Source organism: Dromiciops gliroides, chromosome 4 (genome assembly GCF_019393635.1).
Source record: "Dromiciops gliroides isolate mDroGli1 chromosome 4, mDroGli1.pri, whole genome shotgun sequence".
Classification (NCBI taxonomy): Eukaryota; Metazoa; Chordata; class Mammalia; order Microbiotheria; family Microbiotheriidae; genus Dromiciops; species Dromiciops gliroides.
Genome location: NC_057864.1, coordinates 3419154 through 3432908, shown reverse-complemented (window position 1 = coordinate 3432908; position 13755 = coordinate 3419154). Strand labels below are relative to the sequence as shown.

Genomic DNA, 13755 nt, shown 5'->3' with positions numbered 1-13755 from the left:
TGTGGCCTGAGTGGCTTTCTAAACCTGAGTGCTTCTCATTCACCCGTTGTTGTGTTATTCCTTCTTGACAATAAAGAAGAACATTTGCATGCAGATCAACAGCTCTTGTGTTCCATTTCCAGAGTTAGTGATGTGCACACCTCTTGAGTCAAATGCAGAATTCCCATTAGTGGGGATAGAAATTAGCCTTGTGGAAGAAAGCATCCCAAGTGGAGTCCCTGCTGACTGCCTACTATTCATGACTTAGAATTATAAGAAAGGAGCCCTGGGCTCAGCAGCCTTGGCACGAGGAGAGACCTCAGGGGCCAATATCGAAAGCTCTCTGTCTCACTTTCTTTATTCGTTCATCTGTCTTTGTCAATCTCTTTCTATGTGTGTCTCTTTTTCCGCTTCTGCCTGATTGTCTGTTTCTGTCTCAGCTCCACCTCTCTCTCTCTCTCTCTCTCTCTCTCTCTCTCTCTCTCTCTCTCTCTCTCTCTCTCTCTCTCTCTTTGTCTCTCCGGGTATCATTTCTCTTTCTCTCTCCTTCATTTCTCCCCTTTGCCTCTCCCTTGTTCTGCAGCTGAATAGTCTGTCCACTTCAGCCGATTTCTCTTTAGGACCAAATGATGACAGCAGATTCCAGGGATCTCTTCATGAATTAGACACTCACGGAGCCATTGTCCACGGGGAGGCAATTCTTTTTATGAAATCCCCCAGCTGGCAACTCGGCTAGAACAGAAGCTTATTTACATAGTACTTTACATGTAATTTTCATGCTATTAATATAATGTCAAAACATAAGAGCAACTGCTGTCCCCCACCCCCACTCCAGCCCTTCTCCCAGGGTCCTTCATCCCCATTGCCTCATTTAAAAACAGAGCTTAGAGACGTGAATGAGCGTTCCAAGCACCACACTTGAAATACAATCTTACAAATAATTTAAAATAAAACTTTCTCTGTTCTCTCTCTCTTCTACATGTTTCTTAATCTCTTACTATCATATTCGGGTCAGAAGAAATAGGAAAACGGGGATTCTCACTGTTAAAGGGGCACCACACACATATCCTGACACAGAATCTTGTTGCTTCTGCCTTTCCAACATCTGTTGTCTCCCTCCCATTCTCTTCACTCCCACAGGCACCAGCCTAGCCCAGACCTCATCATCTTTCATCTGGTCTGTTGCAATAGACCTGAGTTGGTCTTTGGGGCTTCAGTCTCTTCTCACTCCGATTCACCCTCCACACAGCTGACAAAGTGATTTTCCTAAAGCATACGTGGGAATCTCTCTGTATATATGTTGGTGGGAGAGTGTGTCATCAATGGGTTTTTTTGTTTGTTTCTTTGGTTGGTGGGGAGGATGTTCTTCCTGCATGACCTTAGTACATACTGGTTTCTAAAAGCATGGCTGACTCAACGAATCTGAATTGACATCATGGTGAAAAGGACACTCTAGTAGAAATGCATGAGCTACAACACTAGAAAGACACTTCCTCCAATCCCACAGCATGGTGTGGAGTAGGGATGCTCTGGGAACTCAGCTCCTCAGCAGGAGAAGGAGCCGGGATAAGCACCTCAGAGCATGTCTTATGGCTGGATGATCTTCATAGAGGCTCAAGAGACCCCTTGCTGGTGGAGAAGCTGCTTTTGTTAGACTGAGTCAGTGGGATTTTGCTTTGTTTGGTTTCACACAGCCGGCAAACACTAACTCCAGCACCATCTTGTATGCTCTGCACTTTTCACTGCAAATGGCATTTAAAATTTAATTTGTAGAATTTGTTTTAAATTTTATTAAAAATTTAGCTTCCTTTGAACTGATTCCTTTTGTGTTTGCACTTGTGGCCAGAGTTAAGTTGTGGGGGGGAAAGCTTGACAAGAAATAATTTCAATAGTTATCATCTCTTAGTAAAATCCAACCCAGAGAGCTGGTCTGCAGTCCCCAAAGGCTCTGCCAGTAAAACTAATGCTACAGGGGACAGCTAGGTGGTGCAGTGGATAAAGGGCCCTGGATTCAGGAGGACCTGAGTTCAAATGCAACCTCAGACACTTGACACTTACTAGCTGTGTGACCCTGGGCAAGTCACTTAACTCTCATTGCCCTGCAAAACAACAACAACAACAACAACACACCACAAAAACAAAACAAAACAAAAAAAACAAAAAGCCCTCCAAACGGAGGAGCAGCTGGAGCAGGAGACTGGGCCTCCTCAGAGACCATCCTAAAGGATCTGGACTTGAAGAGGCTGGGCTAGTGAGGAATGGATTCTCTTTTCTTTTTTGGTCATGGAAACTCCAGAGCCAGGTCCTCAAGCAAGGGGGAGTCAAGGAGTGCTTCTGTGGAAGCCCTGCCCCCACAAACTAGATCCTACTGTCGCAATACTATGCAAGCACAGCCCGGCATCCCTGAGAAGAAGAACTGCTGCTACTGCCACCGATCATACTGTGAAGCCTGTAAAGAGCCTTCAGTTTCTTCACTGGTAAAATGAGAGGCCCTGACGTGTTCTCCGAGGTTCCTTCCCAGCCTAGATCCGTAAGCCTACAGTAACGAGGAAGCTGTTCTTGGCGCCAGGAGGGCCTAGATTCAAGTCCTGCTTCTGATGTGCGCTGACCGTATGACCCTGGGCCAGTCGCCTCATTTCCCAGGGTCCTAGACAATTCTCCAAGACCACGGGTTGTACAGAAGTTGCTGACCTATCTTGGCAGGGTCCCCCCTTCTTAGTGAAGACCCGATGAAGTGCCAGTACAAAATGTCCGTTTGGCATCCCAGGTCCCTCATAACCCAGCTCCCTCCTACCCCTCCAGGCTTCACCTTCGCTACTACGGACTTTTTAATCCGTGATTATGGCCTCCTGCTTGTGCCTTCCACACGACCCTCCATCTCCTACCTCCGGGCCTTTCCCTGGCTATGCCCCGTGCCTGGACAACCCTCCCTCCTCTCTCGTCCCTTCTTCTCCGGCTTCCTTCCTGTTCCAACTACAATCTTGCCTCCTACAAGAGGCTAGTGCCTCCCTCCCATCTTCTCCAATGTACGAGGTGCGTGGCTTGTTTGGTCAGAGCCGTCGGTGAGCTCTGTCTCCCATTAGTCTGGACGCTCCTGGAGGGCAAGTCTGTCTTTTACCCTTCTTTGTATCCCCAGCACGTGATTACTTTTTAGTGACTGACTCACTGACCGATGCAGTAACCCCACCTGAGAGAAGCGGTGTGAATCCTGGAGGCCCTCCCTCCCCTTTGGGATTTTGGCCCAGTACCCATCCGCCCTCCCCTTAACATAGACAGCAAGTGAACGAATCAGGATTCAAACCCAGGTCTCGATTCTGACCCCAGACTGTGGCTTTCTGCAGAAAGTGATGAGGAATGCCAAGACCACTCGGGCAGGAGAAGGAAGCCCCTGTCTGACAATGGACAGAAGCCTAAGGAGCTGAGCCCCTGAGCTGCAAGAGGGGAGGGATGTGGGCGGGAAAACGTTGGTGGAAGCTGAGCCAGCCTTTGCTCCTGTGCGCATCTGAAGGCGGCCCTGCTGGAGGGAAGCTCAGGGACTGGGAGCGTTTCTGCACGCGGGGCAGCCCTCCGTGTGGCCAGATCACTGTTTAAGCGGATGCATCAAGGCCATTCCTCACAGAGCAGCTTGGATCCCAGCGCCTACGGCCCAAACCCCCGAGGAAATCCCATTTCTCTTCGAAGAAGAGGCTCTGAGATACACAAACAAACACGCGGTGAATGAAGCGATGAGCTCAGGAGACTCAGGAGACCATGGCCGGGAGCAGGATCTGCCTGCTTCCTTTCTCCTGTCTAGAAAAGTCAAGTCGCTGTCCTAGGAGTCAAATCAAAACATTTGAGATGCAGTGCGTTAGCTTGGGGAGAAGCTGATGGCAAGGAAGATGCCAGCATCCTTTTGTCTTTAATAAAAGCCAGTCGAGCAGCAGGATCCAAAAGCCAGGGACACAATGCCCAACTTCAGTAAGTCAGGCCAAGCGCAAAATCAACCAGATAGGAAGTTACAGCTGTAACTAGGGTGGGACAGCGGGGCTTCTCCCCAGGCACTAATATGGGAAGATGCACACCAGAGAGCTTCTTCTGTAGGTCCACACACCTAAGAGAGTAGAGGAAGGTGGGCCCCAGAAAAGGGCAGTGAGGAAAGGACTTAGGTCAGAGGATGGGGGAAGAAGGGGAAGGGAGAGTCACCCCTTGTTCTAGAGGGACTGGACCTGCCAAGGTCCTGCGTGCTGTCAGTCTCCAGCCAAGCACCCCTGCCCTCCTCAGCTCTACTGCTGCTATTGCCCTCACTGCTGTGAGATTAAAATTGGATATTAGATCATAAATCTCCCCTACTTAACCTTTCCCTTAATTTATCTCCCAGACTAGTAAATGGAAGAAGCTTCTGGTTTTCTAGATAGAGCTTTTATTGTATGGTAGTCACAAGGTGATGTTGATTAGAAGGATAGGAAAGTAGAAATACAATACAAATCGTCTTAAATCTAAGCTTAGTCTATATTCCGTATAAAACTCACCAAAAGCGGAGGGCCACCTTTGGGGCGAGAGACCTAGTCAAGCCCGTGCTGTTAACCGAGAGCCGGGCGAGTCAAACTCCAGTCCGCATCTGTCTGTGCAGCACAGCCAGGAGACCAGCGGAGCAGGAAAAAAGAAAGGCCCCACTTCCGTTCTCTCCTTGCCTTTTAAGCTCGCACCCCGGAAGTCGAGTGCTCAGCAGGCAATCTGGTGTGCGGTCGCAGGCGGACTGGTGTGCGTAGCTCATGCTGTTGGTCTCCTCCCCGAAAGGGTGGTCCTAAAAAAGACTGGCGTCTGTCCATTATCTAACCGACTGTTAAAACTTTTTTCCACACTGCTACCCCCCTGATTTTGCCCCACTTAAAACTATTCCTTGTTACGCCTCTGGGCTGGAAGAGTGTGAAACCTGCAGCATCACACGATGTAACTGTTCGTGCTCTCCTAAAATCTCCCCGGACTTATGTTCATTTGTTTTCTTGTGTGCTGTTGCCTCCCCCATAGAATACAAGCTCCTTGTGGGCTCAGAGGGTTACTTTTGTTGTTCTGAATCCCCCCTCCCCTGACCCTTCCTGTTCGATGATTGGATGGTTCAAGGTTGACAGCTGGGATGTGGGCTTTGATTCGATTTTATGAAGCTAAGGCAGCTGCATCCCCAAAATGATGGAGGCCTCATAGCCAGAGAATGCATCATTCTTCTGCCAGCAGCAAACTCGGTGTAAATAAAAGCTGCAAGCCTTTGGCTTGGAGCTTTGCCCTTTGCCCTTAAATAGACCTCAGTGTCCAGAGCCCGCACTCGCACTGTATCGCACCCCATCGCACCACCCAACAGGATTCCTCCTCCAAGCCTCGCTCCCACCCCACTTCCCCTCTGGCTGACCTCCAGAGCCAGAGGAGCAGTCGGGGGTGAGAGAGGGGACACTGCAGAGGAGGAGGAAGAGGAGGAGGGGAGGAAGAGGAGGGGAAAGGGAGGAGGAGGGCACTGAGAGGCTGACGAACTGAATCTTGGTCCTTTAACCCGTAAGTCCCACTAAGGACAGTTGGAGAGCAGCCTTGGGAAGGAGCAGCTGGAGGGGGCTTGAAGGAACCAGGGCCCTATGCCCCTTTCTCACTGATGACCCCAAATGGTCATTTTGGTCCTTAGAAACTTCCAGTTTCTACTGTTACCCATTGCCTCTTTTGACTTGCCCTTTCTCCCCTCTATCCACTCCTTTCTTTTCTCTCTTTGATGGATAAAAAACTGGCCTTAGAAAAGGATGCTGAGTTCGAGTTCTGGCCCTGACATGTAGTGACTGTGTGACCCTGGATAAGTCACTAAGCCTCTCAGTGCTTAGAGAAAACACTTTTTATTCCATGGAATTCCTCAGGTATCCTGGCACCATACTTGGTAGGCAAAGCATACACTGACTGACCAATAACATTGAACTAAATGCCTATATCATAAAATATTTAGCATTTACATAGCACTTTAAAGTTTGGAAAGCACATTACAAATATTGTCTTACTTAATCTTCACAATTACCCTTGGAAGGAAAGTGCTATTATTACCGCCATTTTACAGATAAGGAAACTGAGGCAAACATTGCTAGTAAGTGCTTGAGGCTGGATTTTAACTCAGGTCCTCCTGACTCCAGAGTGAGTGCTGCCTAGCAACTAGAGTGGTCAAGTAACTCTGACCCCCCCAATCCGAGTACAACACAAGAAACATTGGGGTGAAGACTAACACTAGCTGATGTTTCCAGAGTGCTTTATATTCATTAGCTCATTTAAGCTTCACAACAATCCTGTATTGCTTGTAAGGTATGATTATTATGGCCATTTTAAAGACAAAGGATCTGAAGCTAAGAGACCATAAGTAGTTTGACTAGAATCACCCAACTAATAAATTTGGGAGTAAGGATTTGAATCCAACTCTTCCTGACTCTGAGGTCATACTACATATCTGACAGAGGCAGTTGGGTGGCACAGTGGATATCTCACTGTCCCTCAAGTCAGGGGGACCTGAGTTCAAATGTCACCTCAGACATCTACTAGCTGCATGACGCTGGGCAAGTCATTTAACCCCAATTGCCTTAAACATCAGGGCCCGTCTCCAGTTGTCCTGATGTATAGATTGCCACTGGACCCAGATGGCTGTGTAGGAGAGTGAGGCTGGTGACCCTGCACAGCCCTCCCTGACTCAAATCCAAGACATTGCAAGTCATGACATCTCCTCCTGATGTCACGGTCCTCTTCAAGAATGAAGTACAAAGAACAAACAACTCAACGACATATCTGACAATGGCATTGTTAAGCTTGGAGAGGAGGAATTCCCTCCCAGCACCAGTTGTTGAATCTTCTGCACCCAAATATTCTGAGATCATGAAGTATAGGTCATGTGCCTACTGATAGAGAAGGAAGGGAAGGGAGGAAACTTTCAGGCTCCCCTCCTCTTACATTTTTTATCAGATAAGGAGTCCAATTTAGGGGGCTCCGACCCCAGAGCTAACTATGAGGCAAGAGAGCAAACAGTGAAAACAAGTGTTCCATTTGGAGTCAAAGGCTCTAGGTTCGAATCTTGACTCTGCCCCTGATTACCACTATGTCCTTGGGCAAATCATTAACCATCTCTGGACCTTTGCTCCTTCAAGTATAAAATAAGAGGGTCTGATCTTGAGTCCATGATCTTTTCATCACTCTCTACAGCAAGGAATCTTGGGGGCAGTGAGGTGGCGCAGTGGGTAAAGCACCGGCCCTGGATTCAGGAGGACCTGAGTTCAGATTTGGCCTCAGACACATGACACTTACTAGCTGTGTGACCCTGGGCAAGTCACTTAACCCCCATTGCCCCACAAAAAAATAGAGCAAGGATTCTTAACATTTGGGGTCATGGTCCCCTTTGGCAGTCTGGCAGAGCCAATGGATGCTTTCTCAGAACCGTGTTTTAAAATGCATAAAATAAAATATGTAGGCTTACAAATGAAGCTGGTTATGTTGAAATATGACTATCAAAAACGTTCAGAGACCTCAGGTTAAGGAAGCCCTTTTCTAGAGAGAGACCCAAGAAACAAGAGAAACACTCTAGGAGGAAGGGTCAAAGCAAATCACTTGTTCTCAGTCTCGAACCTTCCTGCTCAGATGCCAGACCCACCTTTAGCTCTTCCCTCAGGGGGCTGTGACCTCTTGTTTGCAAGCTTTGCCTATGAAGAAGGCACTTTGGAATGACAGAAGTTTGACTCTCTTTCCCCTTATTAAAGCAACATAAACTGCCTCTTCCAATCTAGACCACAAGACTCACCAGGGACCACAATGTTGGATCTAAGCGTCATTGCTCCAGTCAAATGATGGGAACTGCCTCCTCCAATCTAGACCAATCTGGATTCACCAGGGACTTCAATTCTGGATCAAGGGCCATTATACAAAAGGTGAGAAGCCAGCCCCTCCATCCTGTGACCTGTTTAGGGACCATACTCTTACTACTACATCCCCATTCAATCTCTATGCCAGAAAGCATGGAGGGTGGGGCGGAGCTGACCAGACATGCTCTTCGAAAGGTAAAGTGTGATGAGGGAAAAAGAGAATGAATGCTGCTGCCATTGACCCTTCCTAAACCATTGCCATCCCCCCATTTTCTTTTAGTGTGTATTGCAAGGGATAATCCTTCCAGGAGTTAGTTCATTTGTCTGACCAAACCTGACAGTGTCCTGCCAGTGCCTGGTTAGAAGACATGATCAATACAGGCAGAGTTTTCCATCTCCCACACCACATCTCACTGTCTATCTGGCACAAAGACAAACCTAAATATCTGTCATCCTCCTGATTTCCCGCTCATCAGTTCAGGGAGCAAACCATGGATGAAAAAAAATACATGAAGCTCTATTAATTCAAACCAAAGAAATTATACCTCTGAAAGTGAATCACCACTTACCAAAATACCCAGGAATGTGGGATAAAAACCATCAATAAACACCAGATTCCTGCCAGCCACAATATACAGAGTCTTTCAGGGGGAGAGCTCTAGTTATGTCACATGTAAAGAGAAAGGGAGATTATAGCTATCCTCTCACCAGCTGGAGATGTGCGTGTGTGTGTGTGTGTGTGTGTGTGTGTGTGTGCACCCATGTGCACACATGCACGCATGTGATAGAATAGTGAAGGTCCTAAAACCATTTGCGTGTCAGTCCCCTGCCAGCTGATTTCCCAAAATTTCAATTAGTGATGCTGGGGAGGAGTAAGAGAAAATGCAAGGACCCCATCAGACTAGGAAGGACAGTTTAGTTAGAAAGTCAATCAGCCAATCAATTGACAAGCATATGTTAAGCTCCTACTATATATAAAAAGAATGAAATAATCCCTGTTCTCCAGGTGCTCACATTCTAATGGAAGAAATAAGAAATACATATACAAGTATAGCATGTTCTAAAGGTCTTACTGTAGTTTTAAGCTATTAAAGACTCTTTACAGAATAAATACAAAATAAATACAAGATTGAAGAGGAGTACACCAGCATTTGGGGAAACTAGGAAAAGCTTCAGGTGGAAAGTTGTCAATGTGCTTCATCTTGATAGAAGAGAGGGATTTTATGAGGTAGATGTGAAAAGGGAATGCACTGCAGTCATCCAAAATAGCCAGGGCAGGGGCAACTAGGTGGCACAGTGAATAGAGTACTGGCCTTGGAGTCAAGAGGACCTGAGTTCAAATCTGGTCTCAGACACTTAACACTTAGTAGCTGTGTGACCCTAGGCAAGTCACTTAACCCCAATTGCCTCACTAAAAAACAAAACAAAACAAAACAAAATAGCCAGGGCAAAGCTTTATTCCTTTATGGCTTTCTTAATTTTTTTCTGAGATTTGATTATTTACATTCTTTATTTCTTATTCATTAATCTGAATATTTTATATTTCTGTAAGCATTCAATTTTGTCTCTGATTATGTCACTTATTTTATCTCCATTTGTTGTGAATTCTCCCTTTGTTTTTGTTTGTGATACTGGTAATTTGCTTTCCCTCTTTAAAAAAAAAATCTGGATCTTGGTGGCAGGTCTCTGGCTGAGGGTCCTCCTGCACTGCAGGCAGGAAGATGGTGGCCGCAAAGAAGATGAAAAAGTCATTGGAGTCCATCAACTCAAGGCTCCAGCTGGTGATGAAAAGCGGTAAATGTGTGCTAGGCTACAAACAGACTCTGAAAATGATGAGACAAGGCAAAGCCAAATTAGTCATCCTGGCCAACAACTGCCCAGCCTTGAGGAAATCAGAGATTGAATATTACGCTATGTTGGCCAAAACTGGCGTCCATCACTACAGTGGCAACAACATTGAATTGGGTACAGCATGTGGCAAGTACTACAGAGTTTGTACACTGGCTATCATTGATCCAGGTGATTCCGATATCATTAGAAGCATGCCAGAACAGACCAGTGAAAAGTAAACTGTACAAAAGTATTCTTTAATAAACTGGCCAAAGCTTGTTTAAAAAATGATTACTTAATGTTTATTAGATTATAATATAACAATATGTTAATAGCTAATATATTGACTTAATGACTGCCATCCCTTCCCCCTCCCCCCCCCCCAAAAAAAAAGAGCAGATGCTGGTTAATCACATCAATGATTTTTCCCTCCTTTGATTTTGTTAATCTGTCCTTTGATTTTTAGAATTTCTATTTTGGTGCTTTGCTGAGTTTTTTTTAATTTTATTTTAAGTTTTGCTAATTTTTTTTAGTTGCATGACCTCTTTAGTTGCATAGATGAATCCATTCTTTCATTCTTTTGTGGACAAAAGTGATCTCTTTAAGTACTATTTTGGCTAATTCCCCAAAGTTTTGGTGAATTGTCTTATTATTGTTATTTTGCTAGATGTATTGTTTGTCTTTGACCCAACAGTTCTTTTAGGATTAGTTGTGTGTTTTTTAAAATCCTTGCTTCAAAAGTCATTTATTTAAATTTCATTTCATTTTTGTAGGTAAAGGATTTGCTTAATACTTTTACTATTCTGAATTTGTTTGTAAGGTTTTTATTCCCTAATAGTGGTCAATTTTTAAAAGTCGTCATATACAACTAAAGCATATACATAGTCTCTTTGGTTCCCATTCATTAATCACTGGACATCTTTCATACCTAACTTTTTCAAAATTCTATTCAAGTCTTTAATTTTTTCCTTATTTACTTTTTTTTTTATTAGTGAGGCAATTGGGGTTAAATGACTTGCCCAGGGTCACACAGCTAGTAAGTGTTAAGTGTCTGAGGCCGGATTTAAACTCAGGTACTCCTGACTCCAGGGCCAGTGCTCTATCCACTGCACCATCTAGTTGCCCCATTATCCCATTATTTTCTCTTTCTTTTATACATTTCTGCTTCATAATTTATATGCACTCACATTCATAGTTATGATTATAAATTGCATGTTTCTCTCAAACATATTCTTTTATTCTTTACATCTCTTTGCCCCTGTCCGAGTATTTATAAAAAAAGAAGGTTGTAAAAAGAATTATGCTCAACACTAGTGAATCTAAAGTTGAAACAATCTGCTTCTATGGGTTCTTATACTTTCTTTCCTTTTAATCCTCCTTCTAAGTTCACCCTTCAAAGATGGAATTTCTTTTGCTCATTACTAATATCAATACACTTACATTCACTCTCTTAAGCTCCCCTTTCCCTGTTTCCATCTGTTTTACTGTTGATTTTTAATATATTTCTATATCATGTTCTTTCAGTGTATGTCTGTGTTCAACAATTCTTTGTCCGATTCAGATGAAAGTAAGTTCATGTAATGCCTCCAGTCCCCACCCCTTCCTCCATGTATATATAGTCTTTTCATATGGCCCAATTATGTAAGATTCTAAATTCAGTGAGCACCTCCTTGGGTTTTTGTGAGGAGGAAATTAGATAAGATGTACAAAGTGCTTTGTAATCTCAAAACACTCAATATTAGCTATTTTAGCTGTTATGAAAAGTCAAGTATTTTTCCCATGAAAAAGACAACCCTGGCATCTGGTTTCCTTTCTTGAGTTCCTGGTGCAATGCAGAGATCTATGGAGAGAACTCAAGGAAATGAGAAGTATTTATCCAGTATAAGAGAAAATTGAGAAAACACAATACCTGTTTAAATATTTAATGGTCTGTTATGTAGAACAGATATGAGACTTTTTCTTCTTGGTCCATGAGGACAGAACTACGAGGGTCAATGGGTGGGAGTTATACATGTGCAATTGTGCAAAACATATCAGACAAAAAAAAACTTTAGTAAAAGGAACTAACAACTAAAACCAAAATAATATGCTTCCATCTGTATTCAGACACCATCAGTTCTCTCTCTGTAGATGGATTGCACTTTTCCTAAGTCCTTCAGAGCTGTCTTGGATCATTGCATTGCTGCAAATAACTAAGTCATTTGCAGCAGATCATCTTACAATATTTCTGTTATTTTGTATATAGTTCATTTCACTTTGCATCAGCTCATGTAAGTCTTTCCAGGTTTTTCTGATAGCATCCTGCTCATCTTTTTTTATAGTAAACTACATTTATATAATAATTTAAGGGGAGATTTCCTTACAAAACACCCATGGGTTTGATTATTGCAACAACAATAATAGCTAACATTTATATAGTACCTTTTTACCTGACAAAGAATTTTCTTCGCAATAGCCCAGAAAAGTAAGTACCACCACCACCACCACCAGCAGCACCAGCAGCACCACCATCACTACCACCACCACCGCCATCATCCTTGTCTTACATTGCTCTTGCCTCTGCTTCCAATTTTTCCCCCAGTTACTAATGCTAACAGTATTTCCCTCCATCCTATTCTCTCCCCATGATATTTACTCTATTTTCTATCTTCTTTTACCCTATCCCTCCTCAAAAGTGTTTTGATTCTGACTGCCTCTCCCCCAATCTGCTCTCCCTTCCTTCTCCCCTCCCCCCTTCTCCCCTTCCCCCCCACTTCCCTAAAGGGCAAGATATATTACTATACCCACTTGAGTGTGTCTGTTAGTTCCTCTTTGAGTCAATTCTGATGAGAGTGAGGCTCATTCACTCCCCTGCTCCTCCCCCATCTTCCCCTCTACTCCATAAGCTTTTTCTTGCTTCTTTTATATGAGATACTTTGTCCCATTCCACTTCTCCCTTTCCCTTTCTCCCAGTGCAAGCCTCTCTCTTCTTAATTTTATTTTAAAGATGTTATCATGAGGCAGCTAGGTGACACAGTGGACAAAGCACCTGCCCCGGACCCAGGGGACCCAAGCCCAAATCTGGCCTCAGACATAAGACACTCCCCAACTGCTCAACCCTGGGCATGCCCCCAACCCCAAATGCCCCACAAAAAAAGATAAACAAACAATAAATGCTTTACAGATATCATCTCTTAATAATAAATTCCCACCTGTGCCCTCTGTCCAAATTTATTCCTTTCAGATGCCCTAATACTGAGAAAGTTCTTATGAGTTAGAAGTATCATCTTCCTATATAGGAATGCAAATGGTTTAACCTTTTAAATAAGTTCTTTAATTGATCCTTATATGACATATTCTTTATTACTTTCACCATCCTAATGACCCATTCCAACTTGTCTATGTCTTTCTTTTTTGTTTTGTTTTGTTTTATGTCTTTCTTAAAAGGGAATCCCCCCACCCCCGCCCTGCCAAAAAAGGGAATGCCCAGATATGAAAACAATCACACCACTTATGCTCATACTAAGGCAAACTATAATGGCAAATTATGTACTATTGAGTTCCCCTATTCTGGACTCTATGTTTCTCTTAGAATTTGTTAGCTATGCTGTAGGTCTCTTGCTCTGTTACAGGTTGGATTCAATATTAGCTGGGCCCCTTTTCAACATTGTAAACCTGTGCTTAATAACTGATTGACCAAGATTATTGATTCAGCCTAAATAATGTGATCTTTTTGGCCACTATCTCCCACAGTTAGTGCCTACTGATTGAACAGACAGTTCATTAAACCTCCAGATCTTATTTTTTTTTACAATACCTATTGTCTAACCATCAGTTTCCTCTTCTTAGATTCATAAAGGTGATTATTTTGAAGCCAAAGATAAAACATCACATTATACCCATCATCATATTCTTCAATTTAGCCTATAGTTCTAGCTTTTCAGAACATGTGAAGATGCTGACTTCATCACCCAGCATGTTAGCCATCCTTACAGTATTGTTTTCTCTGCAAATTGACAAGAAACACTTTCATTCAAGTGACTCTATTAGAGCCTAAACAAGTGTTCAAGGCTTCTCAGAAGAACCATCTCTTAAGAAGGAAGTCAACTCCCCAGTAGGGCATTTC

The 13755-nt window shown here is 43.8% G+C and overlaps 1 protein-coding gene across 1 annotated transcript; it reads left to right on the top strand.

The window, feature by feature from the left end:
- Positions 1 to 9541: 9541 nt before the first annotated feature.
- On the top strand, positions 9542 to 9889 carry LOC122726060 (60S ribosomal protein L30-like). Its single transcript, XM_043963497.1, has one exon. It carries the CDS (start codon positions 9542 to 9544, stop codon positions 9887 to 9889), a length of 348 nt encoding a protein of 115 aa, XP_043819432.1.
- Positions 9890 to 13755: the final 3866 nt, after the last annotated feature.